Raw genomic sequence first — 19,541 nt, 5'->3', positions numbered from 1 at the left:
ATATTTACACATAATATATCATTCTTAACCTAGCTTTCTAAAGTTGGCACTTATCCAAACGACGTTTTCCTTCTCGATCTTGTATTGACTCCTCAAAGAGTCGGTTATCTAAAGCAGATGCTCGTGATGGTCTTTCATCATCTACTTCTATCCACTTCATTGAAGTACTTGCACATCTTCTATTTCATTAAAGCTCTTTATCCTTTGAAGTTCTTACAATTTCGCTCTTGCAACATTGTGAACAACACACTATCATTTCCACTTTGCAAATAACATTAAACTTCAATCACCAAAATATATATATGTTGACATCATTGTCCATTACAACCTGCGAACAACATAGAGCAACATAATATATACAAAAAAAATAAAATTATAGTCTCCTTCCAACTTAAATCAATGATTCAGTCTAGAAAAAAATGAACTAACCATATTTCACAACAAAATTCTTTTTGCAACCAATATGTTTTATCATATTACTTTATAAGAAAATTTAAAGAACTTAGACACACCTGAAACCATTCAAAAACAATTAAAGACTATTTTGAATTAAAAACTAAAAAAGAAAGGAAAAAAATGTAAACACTTAAACCATTCAGAAGCAATTAAAGTCTTGGCACTCAGGAGACTGTTACTAATTAAATACATAATATGACATCACCTGAATCTGCTCAACCACCTTATAACTATTGTTTATATAAATTATTCTGAAAAATATATGCTCTATGTAGAGCTATGAGATATAAATATTATATTGATTGCTCATTCAAATTTCTTGTAACGTGAAAACTCCACTCTCCATAAAAAGAAAAAAACCCATTTATGAAAAAACCATTCGACTTCTTTTGTTGTTGGAAAATAGAAGTTTTATGGAAGTCATGTGCGAATACGCCCAATGATGCAATGATCATATTGAAACTACTTGAATAGGAAGCATTCCCAATATATGAAATTAGATATGATAAACACCATTTTCAATGTAAAACTATACTTGTCGAGACATTCAATTTCTGATTTCCCATTAATTATTATTTGAGATTAGTGCAATGCAGTTGCACCGAGTGTCCAATTTCCCATTCATTATTCTTTGATGTTAGTTTCAATGCATTTGCATTTAGTTTTTTCTTTCGTTAATTATTCTATGAGGTTAGTTCGATGTCAGTTTCTGATTTCCCGTTAATTATTATTTGAGGTTAGTTCGATGCATTTGAATCCAGTTTCCGATTACTTGTTAATTATTCCTTAAGGTTAGTTCTTAGCATTTGAATATAATTTTTTATTTCTCGTTGATTATTCTTTGAGGTTAGTTCGATGGAGTTGCACCCAGTTTCCGATTCCCCGTTAATTATTGATTGAGGTTAGTTCGATGTATTATCCAGTTTCTGATTTTCCATTAATTCGTTAAGTTCAATGCATTTACATCTATTTTCTAAATTCATATTAATTAGATAGTTCAATGCAATTGCATCTAGTTCCCGATTCTCGTTAATTATTTCTATGAGGTTAGTTAACTCTGAAAAACATATAGTGCTCAATTTGTTCCAATAGCTAGAAATGCAAAGCTCAGCACAAATATCATGAGAATCTATTACATTAGTTGGTCGCTTGGTCAAACTCTCTCCAAGATTCATCCTATTGCGATAGGGAGACTTGAATTTGGCCTTCTTTCTCCGATCCTTGTATGGTTTGCTCTTAGAATCTGAGTGATTCTTTAAAAAGAAAACTGCGCAAGGACTACATAAGGCTACGCCAAAATATAAAGATTTAATGTATTGTCAATATAAAGGCTTAACTACATAAGGCAAAGCCAAATGAAATCTAAGAGTTTTCTCAGTAAAGACTCTTCATTTCATTAGGTCTCCAATCGAGCAATTTTGAATCAATGAAAAACAATACAACAACATATAGCTCACTTCAAGTTATTTTAGATTTTTTTGGCACAAATTGTCCTTGATATTTTTTACTTGATATTTTATTCTTTGCTCACATCTTATCTTGGTCACATGTTTTAGTTAAATTTCTTTTTCAATTAAAAGAAATTTATTACAAAAAAGGAATGGAAATTCAGTTTTGTAATTTTATGGACTGATTAATTGTCATTCAGCAAGAAACTTCAAACATATATACTCCTTTAAATTAGTATGTATACAATATATTATCAAAAATATAATCAACAAAGAATTTAGACAATTAGGCGACTATTAGAGACATGCATGAACATTCCCAGTGAGCGTTTGATCCATAGTTGATGTCTACAGTGGTATACCACACTTTACTTGTATTGTAAAAAATTGAGACTAAACAACAAAATGAAATGTCACAATATTTTTTTTGATACATGCGGAAGTGATGGAAAACAAAAAATATATTTTACATACCCACATAGTTTGTCAATATTTTTTGAAATGATACAACAGAAGATGCTTTTTCTGTCGTGATGTTATTAAGGAAGTGAGCATTCCCAATGAAGGAAACCAAGATGACCCTAAGTTCGTACACAACTTCACAACAGCTTAAGGCGAGCAGTATGCCTAGCGTCGTCCCACACTCCCCGCTTTATGATACCTAAAATCAACAAATCAACCTATCATCAGGAAAAAAATAACATAAAAGTAGAGCGATCTAATAATAACTCAACTAACAATATACAATATTATGATAAGAAATCCAAGAAATCCAATAATAAGTGCAATGTATTAGTAATCTAAGTAAGAAAAGGTTGCCTAAAAAGAATCTTATGTGCTACTTCTTACCAAAGGATTGTTGATGTACTATGGGGTATCTCAACGTGTCATTATATTAGATTAGAAACATTGGTATTAATTAAATTTGGAAATGTTATCTGCTTGACCTAAGAACAGTTTACGTAAACTCAAAACACAATAAAAGAACTACTCATGCCTAAACATCATGCATTAAGATTTCTTTGGTAATACCTCACAATATTTGCAGCACCAACAACAAATCATGTCTAGCAGTAGTCAGTAGGATATGGAAGGCATGGTGATTTCTTTGGCATGAACTTCCAATTTGACTATCTTCGTCGCCTTTCCGTGAGATACTTGCAAAACAACATAGCTAAAATTTGAAGTTCTGGAAGTTAGCAGATGAAAAAACGAATGAAAAAAGGGGTTTGGTGTATATAACAATGTCATCGAGCATACAATAAGTACACAGATTATCACCTCCAACCCAACTACTGAATTTCGTATTCAAATGTGTATTCTATTTAAGATGGAAAAAGAATTGGCAGTGCTATTACAGATCCTTACTCCTTATTAAGGTTTCACGTTCAGATAGTTACTGTCTTCAAGCAAGAGGCTGAAACATAGCTAATGCAATTTGTTGTTGGCTTAAAGACTATCAGAGCTTATCTCCAATTTGCCAAACTCGTATGTTGAGACTTTGATAGAGACATCCATTAGAGAAACATACATCACAAAGGTTAGAACCTAATATCAGCCAATCAAACGTATACTTATCCCGTTATTCCTCTAAAGAAGAAAAGTTTAATGAACAACTCAACCCATAGTGCCTCAAAAGCTTAGACTTTTTTCGTTCTTTGTGTAGGTATTGAGAAAATCCTTGAGTTGAAAGACTCATTGAGTTGGATTACCTTAAACTATTAAGGCCTAAGGCAGCCTTGCCTAGTCTAAAGTGATTTGAAGAACAACACATACATTTAGATGAGATAAGACACACAAAATATTAAAGATTAGTTATTATTAAAGAGATGAAATACTACCATTAATTTTGCAATCACAAAGCTAGAAAATGAGCGAGTGTATAAATTAATGTCCAGCAATTAATAATAATACAAAAATACCTCGAGATGTTGAGCAACTTCCATTGTTAAACCAACAGTTGCAGCAGCTAGTCCTATTAATCCTCACTCTAAATAAAATTAGGAGGAGATTAATTAATAATAATAAGTCTAAGTTGTTATAGATTATTCATCAAAACCTTAATCACTACAAGAAAAATGACTTTTGGCCACAGGTACAAATTAGCTTTGGCCACGGTCATAGGCTGTTGCCTAATAACCATGGGCTTTAGCCGTGGCTAAAACTTTTGATAGGTGTGGCCAAAGTTCTGTGCGGTTTGAGTTTAATTGGGTTTTTGGCCACGGTCATGTTTCTATCTCTATTAACCGTTGATATAGACCTGTTTTTTTCTTATCCGTTGATGTAATGAAAATTAGATGGAGTGCGAAATGAACCGGCCCAAAAATTCTACCTAATGTAAACCGCCGAACAAATAATCTCTGTCTCGGTTTTCTTCTCTCATGCAGTGACGCATACACGCCACCCCCTCTCTCTCAGGTAACCCTTTCTCTGTTTTTTCTTCTTCTTATAATCTCACTTCGAACATCTATAAATCATTATCTTTTCGAGAAAAACTTCATCTTTAATCACTAGGTAATTGTTCTTCGTCTTTCCCCTCATGTCTCTCTATCCCCTCTCACAATTCTTGCTTTTTAAGAGTTAGGCTGTGTTTGGTTCGCCGAATGTTGTTTCACCAAGAAATCAAATTCGTAGAAAGTGAACAGCCATAATTTATTTCTCAAGAATCACTTTTTGTGTGTTTGGTTAAGTGGTGGAAAAATGTTTCTGGACTGAAGCAATCCCACCCAAAGCTGTTGATAAGCCCAATACATCGATCAAACCCCAAAAAGCAACCGCAAATACTACCCATTGAAAACCCCAGTTTCTCGCCTTCTTCCTCTTTTCACAGCTGATACTCTCTTATTCCGTCTCTTTAAGGAGAGGTGAGAATTTTTTTTTTTTCACGACACACGGGGGGAGAAGGGGTGAAAAAAGGAAAGCAACTTCCATTTATTTTAAAAAGAAGTTGAATTCACTGATTTGACCAAGATGAAGAATTTGTTTTTTGGGGCGGAATAGATGCCTTTTGGGACGGCAGATGAAGCTTTGTGGAATTCTAGCACTCTCGGTTACTTGAACTGTGAACAAGCTCTTGCTGACTACGCCGCAGTCATTACATATATTCAAAGGCATTTTTTTGCTGAGAACAGTCCTACCATAGTGTATGGCGGCTCGTACGTAGGAAGTAAGTTTTTCACTACTTGTTTAATACTGTGTTCACAAATATTATGAGCTTATATGGTTTTTCTAACTTACCATTTCTTTTGAAATTTTAGTACTTGCTTCTTGGTTCCGTTTGAAATACCCCCACATTGCTTTGGGTGTTTGGGCATCTTTTGCTCATGTTTTATGCTAGAACCAATTCCCATTGCAAGTTACAGTCAAAAGGAGTATTGTGAAGAACTGTATGTACCTGGTATTCAGAGACCTCATTGGACTTCCATTGTATATGGTGGGAAAGTGAGTATTCAAGCTCTTTGGTTCTTTTTTCCCATTTCAAACTTGGTCGTGTTATCGATTATCATGTATAAGTATATATAATGCCTAGGTGATAAAACTTCTAATTTTTCAGAAATTTATATTAATAACCAAATTTGATAAACCCCAAAGGCTAAATGAAACTCACTGTTAGATAGGGACCAATAAATCAATAGCAAGAGTATATATCGGTTCAGGATACTCTAGGAAGCTACAGTATTATTTTTAATTGATTTTTATTTTGCTGAACATTGAAAGCTATTGCAGTTAATTAGCTTAGTTTAGCTGTTTAGTTAGGCAGTGAATTTCCGCTAACATCCTTAAAAACTCATGAACTTTGCAGGATATGAAGTTGGTTTTAAAGCGATTTGCAATCAGCATCATATACACAAATGGGATGAGTGACCCATTAAGTGTTGGAGGGTAAATTGATTTATGCTAGAATTTTCTTTTCAAACTTGTTTATGACTGGATGTGGGGGGTTGTTAAATTAACCAAAATCCAACCTTTCCAACCAAAATCCAACAGCTGCCTTCACTGTGACTATTAGGGAGTTTTCCAACGGCTACCTTCACAAAGTGAGTTATAATCTGTGTTTTTAATCTTCTGTGCATCTCAAGCTTCAACTGCCATATGTATGAGCATGGATCAAAGATCCATTGTTCAACAAAGCGGTCGAGCCATCGATCGACACAATCCCCACCTTAGAAAAGTTAGAAGAAGCAGAAGTATGAACCAATCTTCCTCTCAACCATGCCTTAGTGTTCATTGAAGCCTGAAAATTTATTGAAAAGTTATGGGAGTGATGCTTAGGGACTTGAAGCCTGAAAATTTCTTGCTAGTGAACTGGGGTGAGGATTCTCCTCTTAAGGCCACCGATTTTGGACTCTCAGTGTTCATTGAAGAAGGTTAGTTTCTATCAAGCTATGTTTGGCATTGCAAAGTCTAGAATAACTTACGATATGTTGAATGAGATAATTGACGTACATATCTTTTTATGCTAACTGTTCGTTTCAAATTGATTGTCCATGCAAAGTTTATCATGCTACTATTATGTAGGAACTGCTTATTATGAGGCACCTGAGGTATTGGGTCGGAGCTACGGGGAAGGAAATAGATGTATGGAGTGTTGGGGTAATTTTATATATTCTCTTGAGCAGTGTTTTTGCTTGAACCAAGCACTGCCTCAGTTTAGTTAGTCTCATGTCTCAGTTGCTGAAATCAATGCTCACATAACAATATTCTGATATGTTTTACTCTGACACTTAAATGAATGAACTGAATGCAGAGACAGAAAAGGGGATATTTGAAGCCATCTTAGAAGGTAATATTGACATCAGAAGCTTGCCTTGGCTGGCGTTGCGAAGGATCTTGTAAAGAAGATGCTAACATGGGACCCTAAGAAACGGATTAATGCTGCCCAAGCCCTTGGTGAGTAATCACACTTCCAAATTTGGATATTTAGTCGGTTTTGAATACTGAGAGCACTTCATGTGAGATTCAGAAAACAATAATTGGTGCTAGAGCTACAGATTCAGCAAAGGTTATGAAGTTTACAAAGGAGCTGTCTGGGACAATTTTGAGATTAGGTATGAAATCCTTTTGTTTATGTTACATCTCATACTGAAAATTCTTTGAACTTTCTTTATATGTATTTATCTTGTAACCTTTTTGTTGAGCATTAATGTCAAAGTATGGGAAAGTTTAACTCAGGTACAAACAATGCCCACTCCTGTTGAGGAAGTTGCTACGTTTTAGTTCTTATATGGGAAATTGGTAGGAGAACAGTGCCTATGTTATGACATGAATAATACAAGCAAACCACATATGGGAAATTGGTAGGAGAACTGTGTTTATGTTATGACATGAATAATACAAGCAAACCATTATATGGAAAATTGGTAGGAGAACAATGTCTAGTCCAACTGTTGTTAGTTTTCTTTATTGTAGTACATCACATGTAATTGTAACTTTTGAGATACAATGTCTTGTAGGGTGTAACTAATACCTTTGTTATCATGTTTTATTGATTTGACAATTTGCATATACTATTTTCATAAAGTCATTCAGTTGAAAATGTTTATCAACTTGTTTTCTTCTCTTTTAATTTCCTTGATGCTTTTCTTTCCACTTGTAGAGACATTGTGTGAGTTTGCATGGAGTGGTGTACCACCATATATGCGACCAACTATATGGAGGCTTCTTTTGGTAAGTCAAGTAATTTAGATGTGAAAAAAATTAAACTTGGAAGTTTGATTGGCTAGTATTGGACATGGTATGGAAAAATGTTCACCAATATTCCTATTTTGGCATATTACTGTAGCTGATCTTATTACTGTTCATATTTTTTCTTGTTTGAAATTAAACATGCGCTGACAACAGGGATATGCACCACCTAATTCAGATAGAAGGGAGGGGGTTATGACAAGGAAGCGGCTTGAGTACCTTGATCGTGTTGGTCAATATTATGAAATACCTTATACTGAACGTTCTGATGATGAGATCAGCATACTCCACCAGGTGCTTTATTGTTTAACGTTACGTAACTTATTTTCACATTTTGTTCAAGATGAGATGATTGACACCCGCGGTGTTCTGTGATGTTTGTTTTGTCTGTTCAGATTGCTGTTGATTGCCCTAGGACTGTACCTGATGTTACTTTCTTTCAGCAATTGGAGGTTTAGAAATCCTTGGAACGAATTCTATATATGTGGTGAGTTCCTTTATATGATTATATGGGATAAATGTATACTGTTGTGTAGACCTTTAGGCATTTAAAAGAATAATTGCTGATATGTAAGAAAGAAGAATTGCTAAACAGTAATGTCTTGGTGACTTGCAAACATTGGGATTATTTTAGATTAATCATATAGTTCAAATGTATGATTGAAGTGTCACAAGCATGAAGAGTTTGTAAACAAAACCCTGGTGGTTGTATCTCCAGTTACTATTACCTCTATAAAAGGTTTTTTAATCGCTTAGGTTTTTTAAAGTATAAATTAAGTAAAGAAGCTAGAGTCAATGATTGATTACGATGTAGACTTTGGCAGGGATTAATTAGAACAACATTCTACATATAATGATTAGTACTTTCTCTTTCATTTGATATTTGTTATATTAGATGATTTTCAGTTCTAATGATTGCTTTTAAATGTTGTAGAAACATCTTCAAAGCCTACTCTAAGGCAGAATCATGAAAAGGTACAAATGAGGAATATCGTTTGTTGAGTTTAGGCACTATATAAGGTGATGTTTTCATTTTTTTTAAGAGTCATTCTAAATAGTGTTAAATTTTTTAAAGAGTGTTATATTTGTTCTTTTAAGTAAGTTACGATGCCTAATGGGATCTATGTTGTAAAAAAACCTTATGGCGATAATGGGATCTATGTTGTAAAAAAACCTTATGGCGAGTACATATTTGAGTATGAAATATTGAATTGTGGATAATTAAGATTTTTGTGGGTTTGATTGGAATGTATGAATTTTGTATGAATTGCAGGTGATGTGAATTGTATGAATTTTGTATGGCGCGCTAGAATCAATTTTTTTTATCCAACAAAAGAGATTTGCCACGGCCATTAACTGTGGCTAAACTTTAGATACTATCCACAAAAGACATTTGCCATGGTCTAAACCTATTGCCAAATTATAGATCCAAGTCCACATAAGACATTGGGCGGGTCGTGTGAGCAATGGCTACAGTTTAGTGCTGTGGCAAACGGGGACATTTACCACGGCCCTTGTAACGATTTATGTCCGTGGCAAAAAATAAAGCTTTACCCATGGTCTTTAGCTGTAGCCAAAGATTAGCCACAGGCGCATTGGCAACGGCTTAGAACCGTGGTAAAAGGTCTTTAGCCACGGTGGCAAACGCTCAGTATTCTTATAGTGAATAGTCATAATTCAATTACCTTGCTACATGAACAAAGAGAGAGAACCACAGATAAAATTAAATGAAAAACTTTGGTTGGATTGTTTCTTACCATCTCCCAATAGATTAATCTTCATGGAGGGGATGGGGGATGGGGTCAAGCAACTATTTTGACTTTTAGTCGTGAGGTTTTTGGGTTTAGGGCGTTTTTGCTTTCCATTTTGAGTTGGAGACTTGGAGCAACCCTTTTTTCTTTTGCCAGTTTTTTTCTCCACTTTCTGATGCATTGATAAGTGAAAAATAAAATAAAAGAATCTGAATGTACATTATATACATTAGTGTATTTCAAAACATGATAACACTCCTCTATTCATTCGATAAGGATAGGGTAATCCAATTCTTCTATTTCCAATGACTTGATGGTTGTAGTTATGATAGAGGGAATTACTTGAGCTCTAAGTGACCCACAACTTAGACACTCCTAAACAAAATCAACATGGTACCGAAATCCCAATTCTTTATATGTTAGATCTAAATGTTCCATTTTCTATTCATTTCTAAGAACTCAAATAAATCCTAAAAGTTCAATTCTATAAAAATCCAATCAATTCCAATGAAAAAAACAATTTAGTGAAGTTGGAGAATGTGAATACCCTAATTAAACATGTTGGTTTAATTACAAAACATAAATTTGAGAGAGAAAGAAGAAGACGCGTACCTTGATTTGGAACGATAGTGAGAAATGCTCCAAATAGATACACATCAGTATGTGTACTTGCTTTGCCATTTCTAGCAAGTTCTTGTGCAGTATAGTTGAGAGTACCTGCATGGCGAGAAGTTTGAGGATCAAATCCATGATCACATAATTTAGCTAGGTCGAAGTCTCCTAACTTTGGGTTTGTTTCACCATCTAGTAGTATATTGCAAGTTTTTAGAGGCTTAAGTTAAAGTGTTCAAATTTCGATGACTGATGTGCAATTAAGTAATGGCACAATTATTTAGTGATGCAAGTTCAAACCTGTCAACAAATGAAATCGTGACAACTAAAAAAAAAAAAACTTGTTTTTACCTCGCGATTCATGGAAGCAGTGTGTTCAATCCCTGCAAGTTATACGTGAATATTTAAGCCCACCATTATCAAGTTAATTATCAGTAGATTAATATTCACAGGATGGGAGAGCCAGAGAAATTACGGGTTTTGGGAAGAAGTACAGTGGGTTATTACTTATTAGTTAATGTTTTGTTTACCGTGGATTCTTTGTAGGTTTTGTTTCCATTTTTCGTCCCCTGATTTCTCATGTGCGCAAAAGGAACCCCCAATACCTCCCTCTTACATGAGAATTAATAAAACATAATTAAAAACCATTCAATTATGAGAATTAAAATAAGTAGGAAGACAACCACTGATTGAAAAGAAAAATACCAACATTTATAATAAGGATAAATTGTTACCTGAGTTGCGAATGTCGACAGTGCTGGCTATGTTACCGCTACTTGATCTGTTGTTAGCTAGCTTAGTGAAACTCTCGAAGGTCATTGCGCAGCCTAACTTGGGATCGTTTGGTAACCTTATTGCAATTATATAACCTTGTAGTTTAGAATGGTGCACTTGCTTGGTGGCAGGCATAAAGTCATCTTGTAACTGAGACAGGGATATTACAATTATTGTCTAGATTTTCCAACACTTTTAAAGAAAGAAATAACAGAATCAGAAATAAACCAAATTGAAAAGCTCAGATATATATTTAAGGCATATCTATAATTGAAAAGCTTTATACACAATTTGAAAAGCTCAAGGCGACTGCAGCTCAGTTGAACTTGTCTTTGCCTTGCTTCCACTGTAATAACAACAAATATCATTAAGGAACCAACATTTTCTTACTCTTCCATCTCACACGAATCCCCTCCTCCTACTTCTTGTCTGATTTCCAATACATTTAATAGACCTAATACTACAAATGGGGCTTCCAGAGTGTTTGCAATCGCTGAAGAGCAACCCTTGTCCGCGTCTGCTCAATCAAGAGGAGAATGGTTCGCCCAAGCCCTCACAAGTGATACCGTGTCAACTCTATTTCTGCAATCTTCCCAGGAGCTGTGACGTATCACAACTTCTAGACATGTTCAAGCCTTATGGCACTGTTCAATCGGTCGAGGTGCTTACTCTTTTCTCTTCCATATTTTATTTTTACAAAGTAATCGCGGCACACTTTCTTATTTAGAAATGATAGGAATGTGTTGGTTTCAGATTTCCCGGAATACAGCTGAGGCCGGGATAAGCAAAAGAAGTACAATAATACCTGTTACTTTGCTCCTGCAATTCAGCTACAGGAGAACAAAGCAAGCTACTTTGTTTCTAAGTTATAAAAGAAGACAAAACATGCCCAGAACAAAATTCCCATCAGGACTCACTACTTTTTAGGGCTCTCCTGACCAACATTTTGCGACCGAGAAGCTCCTGCATATGAAGTTAACAGAAAGTATAAAGTGCAACACATGCAGCATTTAATAGAAAAAAGAAAAGTAGGTAACGTTAACGTAGGTCACAATTTCACCTTTCCATCATAGGTCATGGCAGCCTTAAACTCTTGAGCCGAAGAGAAGGAAAGAAAGGCGTAAACGCGGTTCTTGCCTACTTTGCGGTTGTATAGAACTCTGTCGCTGACCACAGTTCCAAATTGAGTAAAAATTCTCTCAAAAAGTCAGGCTTGACAGACCATGCAAGATTGCCAACATATATTTTGTGAGGGGTTTCAAAGATCAAAGTCTTGTTGGTTTCGGAAATAAGGATTTGAATGTTCTTATGCCTAGTCATATCGGTGGATAGTCTAACACGCATTTCACGCCCACGAACATCCTAGAATTAACAACAATCAAATGAACAATCATAATAGCTTTTGGATTGAGCTACATCTTCTAAGTTGACTTCTTCTACTTTGTAACAATCCTCTGTAGCTATATGAACCATAATCTTATCACATACATGATTAGTTTGATTCCTTTCCATATTTGTACGTGGTTCTTGTTTACAGCATTTGTGTGGTCGTGGTCAAAAAAAGGAAAGAGAAGAACGAAGGGTTGTCATTATTTTGAACAGGCATTACGAAAACCAAATGAGAATTGAGAGTTGCATTATGGGATCATGTTTATGCTATTATTCTTTTCAAATTGATTCATGATACATATACATAACATCAGCTGCTCTCCCTCAATGATTTGACTCGTTGATTAGAAAATAACATAATCTCTAATTTAACTTCTCTGCTTTACCAGGTTTAGCATTTTTTATTGCCAAGTCGTAAAAATGTAAAATGTCTGAAAAGTGAATATTATAAGAGAACCTTACGGAACCAAAATGTTGGATTTATGCATAACAACCTCGACGCATCTTTATCTGCACATAGCTTCGAAGGTAATGGACATTTTATAACCGGACTAACGTGAAGATAAAGGCTACAACCTTAAAGATTAGGCCACTAAGAAGCGATAAACTCCATCTGCATATGATATAGGGAGTTGAATATACACACTCCTCTAGCCTGCTGACCGGATACATGTGAATAATGGAATATCCATTTTCATTCTATTCAATCCGTAAGTATTGTCCTTATAGCGCGTGAGCTTGGACCCAACATTCCAAATGGTTATCTTTCAGCTACTTTCTCTAACGTATATATTGTGTTGCTCTGCTTCTGTGCTAATTGAGGCATCGTTAAAGTGGTGCAATAATATCACCGAGGCCCTTTTACGAGGAACTTGCCTTATAGGAACTCATGACTGGCTTGAAAGCTTCTGCATCTTTATAGCTAATAAGAAAAGAATTTTAGTTTTTTAAACACTGGCTTTTTTATTTGGATAGAACTCTGGCTTGGTAGGGAAGAAGATAAAAGTGAGATTTAGAATATGTAGGATTTTTTGTTTTTTCCAAAAATTCATGTGTATAGTTTCAAAATTGTGCATGTGATGGGGAGTTGATTATAATTTGAAAATAGACGAAAGAGAATTAAACAAATGTGGGGAGGTGCTTGTAATTATTAACCCATCCTCTTTTTTAAGAGCCAATAATATTATTTGGTTTGAAAAATAAAGTAATATGGTGAGGAAAGAGAATATGCACGAGTTTTTTATATATATAAGTGTACAAGAGTACCAACATGGTACAAGTTGTATAATAGGCTTGGAAAATCATAGGAATTCGAATTTTACCGGAGGCTTTCGGTTGTCCTAAATTAAAAGCCCAGCTGATAAAGTGATGCCCAAATGTTGCTGAAGCATCAAGTTGGGTCTTGTTTCTCTAACTTCTTGTTGGGCCTATTATTTATAACGGTTTCAAGTGGGTGCATGGGTGAATTGAGCAAAGTGGTGCAATTAGAGAATCAGTGTGAGAACCCCATATAAATAACCCTAATCTCATTTCTCGCAGCTATGGCAAACGTTCCTCCTATTTTCTTAAACTGCGTCAGTAGAACAATGATTAAGATCAAATGTCACTCCCACTCAATCTCTTGTAGTTAACGGTGTTGGAATTGATGAAAATATTATTGTACTTTACAGTGTTGGAACTGATAAAAATGATGTTGTACTTGACGATGTTGGAACCGATGAGAATGCAGTTGTAGTTAACGGTGTTGAATCCGATGAAAATGTCGTTGTAGTTCATGGTGTTGGATCTGATGAAAATGCAGTTGTATTCATGGTGTTTGATCTGATCAAAATGCGGTTGTAGTTCATGGTGTTGGATCTAATGAAAATGCAGTTGTAGTTCGATCATGATGGTAGATTTGATGAAAATGTTGTTGTAGTTCATGGTGTTGGATCTAATGAAAATGCAGTTGTAGTCCAGGAAGTTGGATCTTATGAAATTGTTGTTGTAGTTGGCGGAATTAGATATGATGAAATTGTTGTTTTAGTTGGCGAAATTAGATTTGATGAAATTGCTGTTTTTTTTTTTTGTAATTAACGTTAATATATTATATATCATGAGTTGTAGTTGTACAAGTGGGGGTGGTGCTGGCATCTATATCTAAGCCAACCACGAGCCATGAGTTGTAGTTGTACAAGTGGGGGTGGTGCTGGCATCTATATCTAAGCCAACCACGAGCCATGGAGGAGTACTCCTTCCCATTGGAAAGAGTCCTTTAGCAGTAATGTTTTATGCGAGAGTAAATCAACTGTTTTATGCGAGAGTAAATCAATTGGGCCGTTTATATTACTGCTGCAAAAAGATATATCAAAATGTACAAAATTAGAGCTAAGTGCTCTGATATCCTAGATGATCCGTTCTGATTGCCAAAAGAGAATCGATGAGAGACCAGCCCAATTCCTAGCTATAGCTTGGGTGTCTGTTTCAATCTCAAGATGTGCAATCTCATGAGCTATGGCCCACTCGGCCTATTCTACTGATGTTGCAAGTCCGGCTATGGTTCTTGCTGCTAAGAATTGGCATTATTGTGAGTTCTTTAGTACAAATTCAAATCCCAACATACTAGATGCATATGAAAAAGATGCGTCCACATTTAGTTTTTGGGTTGGATGTTTCGGTGGCTACCAGTGAGTCTTAGTTGGTGATGATAGAAGGATTTGTTGATTATTGGTGTGATTAGATAAAGATGAAGATGGGACATGGAGATGCTTTGTGTTGGTAGGGGCACTAGTGGTTGACTCAGTAGTTTGGGATTTGCCTTTATATTGTGCATGGGCCAATGTTGTTATGTGATTTGCTTGGAATTGGTTTGGAAACAAATTTTTGAAACAGGCATTACATCTAGTTTTCCAAATAGACCAAGTGATGTTGACACAGAAGGTGCTCCAGGAACCTAAGTCGAAGTTCCAGAGCTTGGGTGGGGGAGAACCAGATGTCCATCCAATCTTAAGCAGTTAATATCGGATTAAATTGCTGATTAATTGGTGATTAATCGCGTATCGGGGTTAGACCGATAAGTTTTTTCCCGATTTCTCAGTTATTGCTCAGTCGACGATTCTTTTGGTCATATCGATCGAGAACTTCGATTTATCAGGAAATTGAGAAAAAAAACACGGCCGATATTACAATGTTCTAGTATGGTTTGATTTTTCTCTTGGTCTTGAAGAAGCCGCAAAGTTGCTGTAACTCCCCGAGACCCATCACGCATCCCGAGAACGTGGAGATAAATCTCGAGGAGGTCGCTATCCCAATTCTAACAAAATTTCGGCAGAGTTTCCTTTGTTTAATCGACATTTCGTATACTACAACCTGTCATAACCTGGAAATCCCAACATTCATTCTTCCAACAACTATATATATATACAAATCTACGTTATACACAACAGTGATGTGTATACATATATCCACAAAATGTTTAAGAGTACCGGTTACTCAATTACATCGAGTATACATCAAAATGAGCGGAGCTCTCTATTTATACAACCAAAAAAATGAACTAGACTATCTCTATACAACCTAAAATATGAACTTGACTCTGTCCCTCGTCAAGCATGGGGGAAACCATCTAAATCTCCATAACCATCCTCACTAGTGGTAGGGAAAACTTCCTCCGCATCTGGCTCGGCTGAAATATTAATGTAGGATGAGCAAACAACTATGCCCAGTAGAAACGCACATAACCAATAAATAGACTACTTATAGCAAAACATTTAAAACATGCATGTTTCCATAATAATATCCAAATATCATGACTATATAATACATCACTAACTAGCAGAAATCATTTCGATATGCCTCGTTAATATTCAAAATATAGTTTTCACAAACATCATACAACTATTGTGGCATTTGCATCCTATTAGAATGGTGAGGGAATACGACCGGGTACTTCGACCCGATCCACATGCATATCTCGGTTCAGTACTTTCCAGTGTGAACCATGCACCGTTGTTTTCCTGATTTTACTGGCAGGGAGCTGAAATGCCGTTGTTGTGTTAGTACACACAAAATTCCCAAAGCTTTTAGGGCTCAGGTGGGCCCTGTGACCACGACTCCCATACGGGCTGTGTCGCCGCCTAACTTACGGTGGTCAACCGTTCGACGATCGCAGACTACTTTCGGGATCGACGACACGCCCGGGAGTGGACTAAACTCTCACTCTTCGCGTCTAAACCTCATCGAGGTAACATGTAACCCCACACAAGCTAATCACCATACAGCGTGACATGTACAAGCATGATTATCTAGAAAAGTAGAAAATGAATTCCCGGACTACATCCTGTGATGCATCCCTTTAAAGATGGCCCACCACCTCGAAAGGTGTACACCACAGTTGGAATCCTAGAGCGAACTGCCGTCTCCGAAAATGCAACAACAGTTCCTTCTTTATAGGAATTCACCAACTCTTTTCCAATGCCCCTCGTGATAAGAATAGTACTATATACTCGTATTACCGGTTATTTCAAAATATTATAATTACATATTTAGTTTTCATTTTAAACTGTTGGTCCTGTATGTGTGAGTTCCTGGATTTCCAACAATCGAGTAAATACAACCTATGATTCCCAAACGGGCCAGTCATAGTAAATGACAATCGATGATTCCCAAATGGCGAATCATCGTAAATAACAACGAACTACATCCATGGAACAATCCAGAACCTCACACATAGTTACACACAGCCGGGTAATCCTTACCCACATTACAAAATCCATCTCTCTCTCTCTTCCGGAGACAAGAGACGACAACCCTTCCCAAAACCAGTTTTTCTCTTTTAACAAAGTAAAACAATCCCAGCTACCCGATTTCACAAACTCAATTTTTCACACAAAAGCTATTTATATCTTTAGTTTTTATCGAGGAAAAATACAATTGCAAAACATGAATAGCACATATACAGGCATGGTTGATAAGCAAACTATCTTTTTCAATTTAAAACAATCAAATCATGCATGAAAATAAGCATGCTATATATTGATATGTAAGTTCCTACCTTAGCAAGCTCCGTTTCCCTTCGAATCCCACTTAACCGAATCCACTCGTAATTACTCCTATAACATTATATACATACGTAGGTTATTAGAATTTATAAAACTAACGAGAAATTCTTATCTAACGTAAGTCGAGAAGAATCTCGACGTTAAGAATTTGGTTTCAGGTATTTTTTTCCTATAACTACTGTCAACAACGCTACATGCCATTTCTAGCACTGTTACTCTGACGGTCTCTACGGGCTATTTCGAGCCACGGCAGGCCCTCCTATCAATGCCAATCATATCACATCCCAATTCCAACTACAACAATTTCCACCCCCTTCAATTTATATTAATTCTATTAATAAAATCGGTGGGTGTTTCTTCTCCTCCACTCCATAATCAACATGACAGTAAACAAGGTATAGAACCAACATGAATTTCTCAAAATGGAGTGAATAAACAATAATTCTTACCAAGCCAGTAAAGATATCCCCTTTAGCTTTCTTCGCCACCAATTCGATAAGCTCTACCTTTTCCAAACAAGCTACTGCCAAATACATCACCACCCCATTCAATTAATTTCGTTAACACAACCCAATCCTATCGAAATTGAATCTAAATACGAAATTAAACTCACCTCGTTGTGATACGACGCAATTCGAATCAATTTTGAAGCTTCACACTTGACTCTAGTGTTTACAAGAGATGGGTTGTGAAATTTTTTGGATTGAATCGATCGAAAATGGGAGAATTTGGTTTTCTCTCTCCTAGGTTTTTAATAGTTGTGAAATTGAGAGAAATTGGTGCGATTTTGTTCTATTTTTGTCTTTACATTATAACCTAATTAAGGCCCAAGCCCAATATCTAAACTAGGCCTAAAGTATAATTAAACTCCTAACCACTAACTAATTTGACTTAGCGTCGTAATTATTTTCTGGCCCATCCAGCTTAATTTAATTTCCTACATTCTATCCCACCGCAGGCTATAACGATAACCCACTCATGCATGTAAGCTGTTAACTCGTGCCAGCTTCGAACGCATAAAGCCACTAATCGACATTTTTGTCAAATTTTTGTATGTGAGTTGCTTACCTAACGTGGCTTATGAGTCGGAGTTAAATTTCATTAAGTTATGTACGTTCGAAATGTAAACCCGACCGACTAATTACATAAATGTCCCTAGGTTAAATATGAAATTTACTAAAATACCCTTAACGAGAATTTGAGTCTTTACAGTTGCGCACGTGGTGAGTTTTAGGAACAGAGAAACAAAGGTCCGATGACGACCTAATCAATGCTTGTGAAACCAACCGAGACAAACGGCCCAAAGATGAAATCGCTATTTGAAACCGTTTGAGAGAAATAAGTGGTGGGCAAATAGTAGATAAGAGAGTGAGTTGCGAGACTGAAGAAGAAAAACCCTAACCCTTTTTTTTTTATTGATAATCTTATTTGGTGGTGGCGGCGGCATCTTATAAAACCGTCATCCCTTTAGAATGGTGTAGAAAGGGTTTTATAATGAATCAGACGGTAATAGAGTTTCTAACATGTGTCTTGATTGGCAGAGAATCAACGGGTGATATTTCTTTTTTATTTCTATGAAAAGCCTCGGGACCTTCTGAACAAATTCCAAAACCAATTTTTGGGCCGAAATGCACGGGCTATTATCAAGCCAGGCAAAGGCCTTTGTTTTTTTTTTTTTTTTTTTTTTTTTTGTTTTTTTTAAAATTATGGACCTACTTGACATTTTAACATTTTATTTTTTCAAGGTATAATTTTGAAAGTATAATTGTATATATATAATAATATAAAATCAATCAAACCGATTAAATCGGCGATTAATCATCGATTAATCGCATATCGCTCCTCGACCGATTACTTTCAAAAACCAATTTTAACTGCTTAGATCTAATCTTGGGTGGACAGGTGTTCTACTGCGTGTAGCAGGAAAGCCCATTGAGAGGCAAACCAACATGCCCTAGTGAAAGGACAAGTTAGGAGCATGTGATGAAGAATCTCATTAGGGTGATCGCACAGAGGGCATTTGTGGGTTGGAATAGTGATGTGAGCGCCTACTTTGTCCCTAGTAGGGGCAAAGTTAAGGTAGCATTTCCATGCAAAGTTGATGGCTTTTGGGGAAGCCAGAACATGCCATATCTTAAGGTGGTTCTTATTTTGTTGTGCCGTCGGAATATTGTGTGTAGTGAGATTTTTGTAAAGAGATTGAGTTATGAAAATGCCTTTTTTTTGTGCAATTCCATTTTAGTTGGTCAGTATTATCTTGCGGGCTTAGATGAATGGTGTTGATTTGATTTACAATGTTGTTATCGAAGAGAAGATGAAGAAGGGTGGAGTTCCAACGTTTTGGGTTGGTAAGAATGAGATCGTTTACCTTTGAGGTGGGGAGATTG

The 19,541-nt window shown here is 35.9% G+C and overlaps 1 protein-coding gene and 2 long non-coding RNA genes across 3 annotated transcripts; 1 reads left to right on the top strand and 2 right to left on the bottom strand.

The window, feature by feature from the left end:
• Window positions 1-2,245: 2,245 nt before the first annotated feature.
• On the bottom strand, window positions 2,246-3,068 carry LOC147481870 (uncharacterized). Its single transcript, XR_015205234.1, has 2 exons — window positions 2,937-3,068; window positions 2,246-2,565 (listed from the first exon to the last, which is right to left on the bottom strand). It is a non-coding gene; the product is annotated as an uncharacterized LOC147481870 (long non-coding RNA).
• A 4,374-nt stretch (window positions 3,069-7,442) lies between these two features.
• Window positions 7,443-8,076, top strand: LOC147481869 (uncharacterized). The gene is made up of 3 exons (XM_086580123.1): window positions 7,443-7,571; window positions 7,746-7,883; window positions 7,985-8,076. Exons 1-3 carry the CDS (start codon window positions 7,479-7,481, stop codon window positions 8,045-8,047), a joined length of 294 nt encoding a protein of 97 aa, XP_086436249.1. The 5' UTR covers window positions 7,443-7,478; the 3' UTR covers window positions 8,048-8,076.
• Window positions 8,077-15,583: 7,507 nt separating this feature from the next.
• LOC147481868 (uncharacterized) lies at window positions 15,584-17,909 on the bottom strand. The gene is made up of 4 exons (XR_015203564.1): window positions 17,768-17,909; window positions 17,604-17,677; window positions 17,148-17,205; window positions 15,584-15,779 (listed from the first exon to the last, which is right to left on the bottom strand). It is a non-coding gene; the product is annotated as an uncharacterized LOC147481868 (long non-coding RNA).
• Between the last annotated feature and the right edge of the window lie 1,632 nt (window positions 17,910-19,541).

The sequence above is a fragment of the Coptis chinensis genome, chromosome 8, assembly GCF_015680905.1.
Source record: "Coptis chinensis isolate HL-2020 chromosome 8, ASM1568090v1, whole genome shotgun sequence".
Classification (NCBI taxonomy): Eukaryota; Viridiplantae; Streptophyta; class Magnoliopsida; order Ranunculales; family Ranunculaceae; genus Coptis; species Coptis chinensis.
The sequence above is the reverse complement of the archived record's forward strand: the minus strand, read 5'-3'. Positions and strand labels throughout refer to the sequence as shown.